Here is a 10,831-nt window from a genome sequence, read left to right on the forward strand (position 1 = left end):
GTAACACAAGTTAAACCTCCCATTTAAGGAAAGACTTAAATTGGTCCGTACTCGGAACACAGGACTGCACCTGCTGCAGCAGCCCTCCTCAAGCCCCAGCCTCGCCCACTACTGCAGTCTTTAATTCCCAGCTCTCCACACTCAGCCTGCCCTTCTCAAGTCCTAGACAATGCTCGAGTCCCTGCTTCTCCCAGGAACCCCCACCCCTAGCAAGGTCTTCTCGTCAGCGCTGATTGGCCACAAGCCCATAGTCCAGCCCCCTGGGCCGTCCCAGGGGCTCAGAGCATTACGTCAACCCGGCCTGGAGAGAGCCTGCAAGAACGGGACTGGGGGCTTTGGCTGGGGGGGCGCGGTCTGTTTGGTCCGCTCCACCCTTCCTACATAAAAGACTGAGCCCACCCGGCCGTCGCCCTCAGCCCGTCGGTTCCGGAATAAGGTCCAGGTGGCCCAGCAGTGGGTGTGGAAGGGGAGGATAGTCAGACCCACTGACACAGACCCAAGCCAGCAAGAAGCTAAGGAGGCACCATGCGAGAGATCGTGCACATCCAGGCGGGCCAGTGCGGCAACCAGATCGGTGCCAAGGTGGGCTCGCTGCTTACGGGGTGGGGAAAGGACTCTAGAGGAGCGCCCCTTGGGATACTTGGGCACCGGAACGCAGCGCGGTCCTAGGTAGACACCAAGTCTCGCCAAGGGCGGACCTGACTTGCTGCTTTGTGCAATGGGATGGGCGTGGTCTTAGAGGAGACTTTAAAGCTCAGGGATCTCATTCATTTTTCCTGGAAATGTTGGGAATTTGGGATGGCCCCCTTCCTTTCCTCCCTGATAGCCACGCGTGCCTGAAAGAAGGCGCGGGTGTGTCCGAGAGGCTGTGAGCTCCCGGTCTTTGGGAGGGGCCGGGACACAAGGAGAATTGATTTTACTCGCTTGAACACCCGGCGAGCTGAGGGGGAGGGGAAGGGAGGGGAATCATTGCCTGGCAGTGGCTGAACGTGCTTAGAATTTAAAACATCCTCCTACAGCTCCATTGCCTCACTCTCTCCACCTGCCCCCTTCTTTTCCGCGCCTAGAGTCCCAGCACGTTTGTCTCCAGCAGCCACTGGCGGCAGTGACACAAACGCAGGCTTGGGCTGGTGGTTTTTTTTTTTTAACCCCCCCCCCCATCCCTACCTCCTGCTGAGAGCAGCTGTTCGCCTGGGAAACCGCCCAGTTTCAACTTTCTGATCCTGTACAATACAAGCCCCAAGGCTGTGCCCGGGTCACGCCACTCATTAAAGCTTCTGCATTGTCGGGTTGTTAAAACTGGGTGGTGGCTTCTCGTTGCGATTGGGGGGTGGGGTCGTGCGTAGCTAAATGCGGCTTTTTTATGTCTCAGTTTTGGGAGGTCATCAGTGATGAGCATGGTATCGACCCCACTGGAAGTTACCATGGAGACAGTGATTTGCAACTGGAAAGAATCAATGTATACTACAATGAAGCTACTGGTAATTTCTTTGAACACCCCATCTTCAGTTTGGGCACCCCTATGCACTCACTGCTCTTATATAGCCCATGGGGCAGGTGGCCTAGCTACTTTAGGATGACCATTCTTTGGGTGGGGTCGCCTCTTCCTTGCTAACCAATCCCTTTGAAAGCCTGATCATAGACCTTTCTTTGTTTGGGAGTAGCACCAATCATGGAGGAGGTGGTACCAAGCCCTGCTCTACAGAGCTCACTGCCAGAAGGGCTAAGGCAGCTCTTGTTCCCCTGCAGGTAATAAATATGTGCCTCGGGCCATCCTGGTGGACCTGGAACCCGGCACAATGGATTCAGTCAGGTCTGGACCATTTGGGCAGATCTTCAGGCCAGACAACTTCGTGTTTGGTGAGTATGTGGCATAGCTGAAGACAGAAGGACACAAGGTGCCAATTTCCCACTAGCACAAGGGGTGGGGAAGAGTGACAGATTGAGAGCATGGATAAGATAAAGGTGTGTGGAGGCTAAGTCTTAATTCAGGCTTCCAGGTGAATTTGTCTCAGCGTTTTCAAAGCCAGGCGTAGCTGTTTACTGATTTATAATTGTATTCATGGCCAGATAGTTTATTGTTTAATATGTGTTGTCCATTTGGCCATATCTGAGAGGTGATTTATATTTTATTTTATTTGGTTTTGGTTTTTTGAGATCGGGTTTCTCTGTGTAGCCTTGGCTGGCTTGAACTCGCTTTGTAGACCAGGCTGGCCTCAAACTCACAATGATCTGCCTGTCTCTGCCTCCCTGACTGCTGGGATTAAAGGCCTGCGCCACCACCAGGATGATTGTTTATTTTTTTTAAATAAGGAATTTACTCAAGCATGGCTGACATTTAATCCTCCTTTGCTCTGGCAGGCCAGAGTGGTGCAGGAAATAACTGGGCAAAAGGCCACTACACAGAAGGTGCTGAGCTGGTGGACTCCGTCCTGGATGTGGTGAGGAAGGAGTCCGAAAGCTGTGACTGTCTCCAGGGCTTCCAGCTGACCCACTCACTGGGGGGAGGCACTGGCTCAGGCATGGGGACCCTGCTCATCAGCAAGATCAGAGAGGAGTACCCAGACCGCATCATGAACACCTTCAGCGTCATGCCCTCGCCCAAGGTCTCTGACACCGTGGTAGAGCCCTATAATGCCACCCTCTCCGTGCACCAGCTGGTGGAGAACACAGATGAAACCTACTGCATCGACAACGAGGCCCTGTATGACATCTGCTTCCGCACCCTGAAGCTGACCACGCCCACCTATGGAGATCTCAACCATCTGGTGTCAGCCACCATGAGTGGGGTGACCACCTGCCTGCGCTTCCCAGGCCAGCTGAACGCAGACCTGCGCAAGCTGGCTGTGAACATGGTGCCCTTCCCACGCCTGCACTTCTTCATGCCAGGCTTCGCACCTCTGACCAGCAGGGGCAGCCAGCAGTACCGAGCCCTGACGGTGCCCGAGCTCACCCAGCAGATGTTCGACTCCAAGAACATGATGGCCGCCTGCGACCCCCGCCATGGCCGCTACCTGACCGTGGCTGCCATCTTCCGGGGCCGCATGTCCATGAAGGAGGTGGATGAGCAGATGCTCAACGTGCAGAACAAGAACAGCAGCTACTTCGTGGAGTGGATCCCCAACAACGTGAAGACGGCCGTGTGTGACATTCCTCCTCGAGGCCTCAAGATGTCAGCCACCTTCATTGGCAACAGCACTGCCATCCAGGAGCTGTTCAAGCGCATCTCGGAGCAGTTCACCGCCATGTTCCGGCGCAAGGCTTTCCTGCACTGGTACACGGGAGAGGGCATGGACGAGATGGAGTTCACCGAGGCGGAGAGCAACATGAATGATCTGGTGTCTGAGTACCAGCAGTACCAGGATGCCACGGCTGATGAGCAGGGCGAGTTCGAGGAGGAGGAGGGCGAGGATGAGGCTTGAGTTCCCCAGGCCAAGCAGCTTAGGGAAAGCCGAGATGATGAAAGCAGGGGGTGGGGGGCATATCTGTGAAAATACCTTGGCAGTTGAAGGAAGGAAGACGGTCTTAGGTTTGTGCTGGGTCTCTGGTGCTCTTCACTGTTGCCTGTCACTTTTTTTTTTCTCTCTCTTTTTGTAAAATTGATAACATCAATGTAAAACTTGAGATCTTTCTGAACTCCTGTTGTAATGGCTAAAAACGCATAAACCTTTGTGTCCTAACGGTGTCCTCTTTTCTTTCTCTTTCTCTTTATTAAGCTCTTTATTATCAACTTAAATCCACCTTTCTGAACACATAATATTTTCTTCCTTTAGAAAAGAATGAAAGAAAGCGCAGAGGCATTCCCTCTTTGGGTATGGTATTAATATATGTTGAACCAAAAATGACCTTTACTCAACCCAACAGGAGACAGCAAGCTGAATTTTAAAATGTCCTTTTTGGTACATGACTTGATTATTGCAAGTGTGTTTTTATGTAGCCCTTACTAGGCCTTTATTTCCTTAATAAAGTTTTATTTGAATAGTTACTTAGAGGCACACTGCATAGCATTTGAGGAAAGTGGAAAATTCATTTCCTATGCTCTTTGATCCAGACTTCCTCCTTGCAGGGTAGCAATGTCGATAATGTTGATTATTGACAGTAATCACCAAGTTATATCATTTTTATGATGCTGGGAATCAAATCCAGGGCCTTCTTGCACACACTCAGCAAGCATTATATCACTAAGCTACTCCTCTAGTCCAACAGCTCTGTTCAAGAGACCAGGCATCATCATCATCATTACTATTATTATTGCTACTACTACTACTATTATTATCATTATTATTATTTTTTTTTTGAGACAAGGTTTCTCTATGTTATGTTATCTTGGCTGGCTATCCTTGATTTGCTTTGTAGGCCAGGCTGACCTCAAACTTACAGCTATCTGCCTGCCTCTATCTTCCGGGTGCTGGGATTAAAGGCATGCACCACCACGCCCAGCTTGAGACCAGGCAAATGCCTCCTCTCATATAGGTATGATATGTCATATTTGGTCAGCTCCTTACCAGTGCACCTTCTGGTCATTTAGACTTTCACATAATGCTACAATGAATAATTTTGTGCATGCATCATTGTGCACACAAGAAAAGCTATTTATTTCTATAAGTAGAATTTCCAGCCTTTTTAAGTTAATTAAGAGCACTTAGGAACGTATCTCCTAGCCACAGTGCCCATGGTTTTACAAACTTCTTGCTAACCTTTCTTTTAGTTTGTTTGGAAATATAAATTCTGAGTATTTGGAGTGTTTTCCGGACAAGCCATAGGAATGTTCCTAGTTTATTACATTCTTACATGAAGACCTGGGATTTGAGGTTTGCACTCAAACCTGATCTAGACTTGAATTCAGCAATTAAAGGGGCAATAGGAGTTCAGTCACCTACAGATTCTCAGTTACGATACTTCAATGGCAGTAACTGTACTTTATCAAAATGGCCTGGTATTCCACTTTAATCTGGGCCAGCCATTTTCTCTCTTGAGGATGAGAAGTAGAATATAAGTATTCTACTTGTTTATATGTTCCTACAGTGAAGAAAATAATTCAAGAAAACAATGTTTAGGATTTTTCTACTCTTTTAGATGAATTCAAAATTAGAAAAAAATATTACTTTGTATATGACCTTAAATTTTTAAAAAATTCTTTATAAGTCTATTACTTTAAAAGGAGGGCATAAAGAATGTCTTTATTTTAAGGGGGTTAAAATATACTTGGAAGCAGTTCCAAAGGGAAGTGTGTGCAGTGTCATTCTAAATAGTGTTAAAAAAAAAATTTCATGCTACCACTAGGCTCCATAAATGGAAAAGAGCAGCAGTTCACTGTGTAAGTATAGATCACAGAAACCTGATGGAGTGCGAGCAGGGTTAAGTGGGTCAGGATCTTTAGCTCCAACTTTCTATATTTAATGGCAAACTGGCAGGTGTCAGTCCTGGCTGAGCCAGTGTAAAGCTTTCAACAACCTCACTGAAGCGTGACATTGGTTTTAAATGCCCTGAACACTTGCAGCAGCTGCCAAGGGCCCCTAGACCTGTCCTTGGCTGTGCATTTCCTACAACCTGTCAGACCCATGGCAGTAACTTTGGAAAAGGGGGGGGGGGTGCTGTGTGTGGCTGTCAAGTACCTCGTGGTATACTGGAAGTGCATGTCTCTTTCATACCTTGAAAGAAAAGGATAGGCAGGTGCAAGCCAGCTAGCCCTTCGGCACAGTCATCGCTGCACATGGCTAGAGCTTATTTTGGCATGATGGGAAGGGTAGACACCAAACTGACCATTTAAGCAGATGCTCTGGATCCCATGTCAACTTTAAATACATTATCAGGAAATTAATTAAAAGATGAGAAAAATGTTTAGATACTTGGATTTGGGTTCACTTGGAAGCAGATTCATTTCTGCCTTTGCTTTTACCCTCCCTCTCCCTCTTAGGTGTTCTGAGCATCGCATACCCACACAAAAAAAATGTTTATTATGGCACAGCCTATTTCACATCATTTCTTTCTTTCTTTTTAATTCTAAGTTAAGGTTTAACTGACACAGCATAAAAATGGACCACTTAAAAGAGTACAGGTGTTGGAGAAGACTGCTTTCTGAGTATAACAGCCATTTCCGTCTCCGAGCAGCTGTGACTAACAAAGATACTATCACGATGTTCCTGCTAAAGTTCTCATAAAAGAAAGGGGAGGATCTGTCCACCCTCACCCAGATCCCAGCCAGGCTTTCCTATGTCCTCCTGACTGTATGGATTACTGCACTCACTGGTTCTCCAAGCTAGACTTGGCCAGAATCCTTCTTTAGTCTGTTGGTGTTGATCCACCTGGGGTGAGTAAGGGTTTGCTCACGTCTTCCCAGGGAGTGTAACACAACAGAAAGCTTTCAGAGAGATGAGAGCATGGAGGTTCCTGGAGGTTGTATGTCCAGCAGGGACATGAACACCTTGTACCTTTTCCCACATGCCCTGCGCTATGCTTCCCTTGATCTGGCGTCATAGTTCATGATTTTCATAATGAACCAGTGAACTTAAGCGCTTCCCTGAGCTCTGGAAGCTACGTTAGGAAATCAGTCAGGTGTGAGGAGAGAATCATGGAGGCTACAGTTTGCAGCTGTTGGTCAGAGGTGTAGGGTACAGCTAATTGACTGCTGCTGGTATCAGCGCCTGTAGCGCAGGCTTGTGGGTCAGAGCACCAAAATTGTGTGACACGCTGCAGCGTATCTGGGTTGAACTGATGACCAGGTGGTATCCAAAACCAAACCAAACCAAAACAAAACAAAACAAAACAAAAAACCCACTGATTTTTCCAATGATATAAACTAGGAAAGGAGATAAGCTTATGAAATGTTTTCCTGCTGAGGACAAGCCTTATTTTCTGAAGCAACTGATAAAATTCAAAACTTCTTGGCCCACATTTCTGGTGAGATCAGGAGTGTTCGGATGGAGAGCACTCGAGTTTGTATGCCTGTAGACGTTGTCCATTTCTGTACCCAAACATTTCTTCCTCTTATCTTGAGGCCTCCCTAATTTTAAACCAATAGCTACAGCATATCCATGAGGCCATAGTGTAATGATCAATCGTGAAACACTCATGTCAAGGTTATGCTGGTCGCTAAAATGGTGGATTCTTTTTTTTTTTTCTCTCCACCACAAATGTGGTTGCTGTTACTTGTATATCTGGTCACCAAGGAGACAGAATCGATTGGATGATAAGAGAACGTGCAGGGTGCACACACACACACACACACACACACACACACTAGCCTGTGTGGCCACTTGGAGGGTGTTCCCAGCAACTTGGTTGGGGACAGGAACTGACATAAGGCAAAGGGCTGGGCGAGGAGTGGAAAGCACTGTGTGGGATGTCCCTGGCCAGAGGCCGTGGCTGATGTCTGCAGGCCTGGTGAGACATGTGAGCTTTGGAAGTGAAGACAGGAAGACAAATTCGGCACTCAGCAGCTACGTTACTCACAGACCGAGCTCTGAGGGACAAACTCTCCTGGAAGGTGCTAGAATCTAGCAAGCTGCCTTTCGACTCCACAGCTTCTTTCAGTTCTCCGACTGAATAGGTGTGTGGCACAGCTTGAATGTGGTTCCTTTCCAACAGTAATCACCTGGAGACTTCATTCTCTGGTGTAATGATGGTGAAGTGTGTGACTTTAAAGGATGATAACTAGGTCATAGGGCACCATCCTGAGACAGGATTAATGTGGTTCTCAAAGGACACATTAGCTCCTTGAAATTGGGTGACTGTGAGACCGAACCTGGTCCTTTCTCTTCCTTAGTGATTTTTTTTTCTTTTTTGCATTAAATCTATTTATTCACTTTACATCCCTATTGCAGCCCTCTTCCTCCTCCCACGCTCACCTTTCTACCCATTGTTCTTTTTTCTCTCACATATGTGTTCCTTACACATATGTTATGGTGTAGCCATGACCCTTACCAGAGTCCAGAAAATGTTAGTGTTACAAACTTAGAAGTGTGAGTAAATCTTACCTTTATCCTTTATCAATCAATAAGATTCAGAAATTGCATTATAACAACACAGAACAGCACAACTGGTTCTAGCATCTCAGTTGATAGACGCCACACTTGTTGACCACCTACTATGTGTGCTGTGCTCACTACCACTTAGTCTGTACTGTAGAGCGGAGGGGGACCTAGTTGCCATTGATGAATTCAGGAAGCCTTTAACATATCACTTCAGCCTTGTAAATCCCTGTATGAAACATTTTCTAATATGTGTACAGAGGCTCAAAGGACAGTAATGTACACAGAAACATTGGTGACTGCATTGCATTGCCATTCTTTAATGTCACTTCATTTTTTTCCCCCAAGAATAGTATATAGGTTGGGTACTATTGATTGTGTTTCAAATTAATTTCAAGCTTGCTGTGAAAAGAAGTAAGGGAAAGTATTGACTCACATTATTGGAAAGCCTAGAAGCAGATCTTTCACGGCATTGTCTAGAGTCTAGATGTACGTAGCCCATGATAGCTGTGTGTGCAGAGCAATACAGAAGCACACACACACATGAGACAGTGTAAGTGTCTATAATTTGATTGTGCAGTACTTTTTTGGTGTTTTTTTGTTTGCTTGTTTGTTTGTTTATTTGTCTTTGTTTTTGTCTTTTCAAGACATGGTTTCTCTGTGTAGCCCTGACTGTCCTGTACTAGCTTTGTAGACCAGGCTGGCCTCGAACTCATAGAGATCCACCTACCTCTGCCTCCCAAGTGCTGGGATTAAAGGCGTGCTCCCCCACTGCCCGGCTATTGCACAGTTCTTAGGGGTGAACTTTGTAGATGACAAGTCATGTTACAGTGTCAAAAGGTGAATGTGTCTGAGCTGGACTCTCATGTCCCTGAAGCCTGTTCTCTCCTGGTCACCTCTGGGCTCTGCACTCCTTGTTTTGCCTTCACTCTTTGCAAAGATCTCCCTAGTGGTGAAAACTTGAGGCTCATATCACCCCATTGCTACAAAAAAGAAGCCAGACAGGCTGTGGAGCTAAGTCAGCCACTCATCTCTAAATCAGTCCCTGGGGATGGAGGTGGGGTGGGGGTGGGGGGGTGGGGTGGGGGGAAGGACAATGATTGACCGGTCTGGATCGGATGTTCTCTTCTTAGGCAGATGAAGAAGGGTCCAAGGATTGGTAATCTTGCAGTTCAGGGAACTGACTTAAGCAGTTTGTCCTAGAATCATTCAGTTGCAGATAAAGGGCACAAGCTGACTCTGAAGTGCTTGAGGTTTGTCGGATAAGACCAAAGAGGGATCACAGCTACAAAGGGTTGCCAAGAGCAGATGCTCGGCCTGGGGCCTGATCCAGAGATAAGCAAATCTCCCAAGTTTCCAGCTTGTCAACAGGCTATGTCAGAAGCCAGCTCTGACACAACAGGTAAATTGAGACAGGCCATGGAGTTGGCTATTGATTCCTCATCAGACTTTTCTCTAAGGAAACAAAACTGGATTCTCTGGGGCCAGGGAAAGACTTTGTGGGGCCAGCAAAAAGGGGTGGGGTGGAATCACACACACACACACACACACACACACACACACACACACACACACACACACAATAAAGCAAGCCTTAACAACTTTATTTTTTCTTCCACAGTTTATATATCCAGCAAAATCCTTCACGCAGTACAAAAATTACAATGTGGTTACATTTCTATTTTTCCTTCTTTCTATTCTTTCTTTCTTCTTTCTTCCTTTCTTCTTTGTTTTTTGTTTGTTTGTTTGGTTGGTTTTTTGTTTTGTTTTGTTTTGTTTTTGTATTTTGAGACAGGGTTTCTCTGTGTAATAGCCCAGGCTGTCCTGGACTCATTTTGTAGACCAGGCTGGCCTCGAACTCACAGAGATCTGCCTGTCTCTGCCACCCTAGTGCTGGGGTTAAAAGTATAAGATCTGCCTGCCTCTGTCCGCCATGCCCCCCCCCCCAGACACCAGTGCTGGGATTAAAGGTGTACATCATCATGCCTGTCTCATTCTATTTTAAGTGAATTATTACAATAAGTATATGTTTTTTTAAAGTTCCCCAATGCCCTCACATGATTAAATATTTTACATATTATATTATAGGTGAAAAACAAATCATTTCCAAGACTCCACATACATTTGTAACTAATCAACTTGTTATTAGTTAACAAAAGTATAAGCAAGCAAGACTTTTTTTTTTTTTTGAGACAGGTTCTCTCTGTGTAGCCTTGGCTGTCCTGGACTAACTTTGTAGACCAGGCTGCCCTCAAACTCAGGAGATCTGCCTGACTCTGCCTCCCGAGAACTGGGATTAAAGGTATGGTATGTGCCACCACGCCAACTTGCAAGGCAAATTTTTTCAGTCAGCTTCTCTTACTGGCAGGCTACAATTTGCAGTTATAAAGAATCACTTATTTCATTATTTATCTTAATACATAACCTTATATAATCTTAAGAGAATCACAACTCTTAACTTTTATATAACAAAAAAATCAGTCATTTCTACCTTAAATCTTTAGGATGCACATCTATTCATTAACAATTTTTTAATTAAATCATATCAGGAGAATGAGGGCAAAAAATGGGCATAAGAAATTAATCATTGCCTTGATCACCAGCCCAACTTTAGCTAGAGAGGCATGTCAGCTAGTAGTGGTCAGGATGCCATTGATCATGTTCCCTTGACCTCAGAAAATCCCAGCTCAACTACTAAGAGTGTGCCTTTCAGCCAGGCCTGGTGATACACAGCTTTAATCCCATCACTCGGGAGGCAGAGGCAAGCAGATCTCCTGAGTTTGAGGGCAACCTGGTCTACAAAGTGAGTCCAGGACAGGCAAGGCTGCACAGAGAAACTCTATCTCGGGTAGGGGTGGGGA

At 46.1% G+C, this 10,831-nt stretch overlaps 1 protein-coding gene across 1 annotated transcript; it reads left to right on the forward strand.

The window, feature by feature from the left end:
• Positions 1–302: 302 nt before the first annotated feature.
• LOC311605594 (tubulin beta-2B chain) lies at positions 303–3,680 on the forward strand. The gene is made up of 4 exons (XM_084796266.1): positions 303–582; positions 1,373–1,481; positions 1,750–1,860; positions 2,362–3,680. Exons 1-4 carry the CDS (start codon positions 526–528, stop codon positions 3,420–3,422), a joined length of 1,338 nt encoding a protein of 445 aa, XP_084652392.1. The 5' UTR covers positions 303–525; the 3' UTR covers positions 3,423–3,680.
• The last annotated feature ends 7,151 nt before the right edge of the window (positions 3,681–10,831 follow it).

This window comes from Acomys minous (assembly GCF_964271855.1).
Source record: "Acomys minous genome assembly, chromosome: 9".
Classification (NCBI taxonomy): Eukaryota; Metazoa; Chordata; class Mammalia; order Rodentia; family Muridae; genus Acomys; species Acomys minous.

Bases quoted from the DNA above. Each gene is read 5' to 3' on its own strand.
- LOC311605594 (XM_084796266.1), top strand. From the start codon at position 526: ATGCGAGAGATCGTGCACATCCAGGCGGGCCAGTGCGGCAACCAGATC. The intron at 583-1,372 runs GTGGGCTCGCTG...TTTATGTCTCAG, and splicing joins GCAACCAGATCGGTGCCAAG to TTTTGGGAGGTCATCAGTGA. The intron at 1,861-2,361 runs GTGAGTATGTGG...TTGCTCTGGCAG, and splicing joins GCCAGACAACTTCGTGTTTG to GCCAGAGTGGTGCAGGAAAT.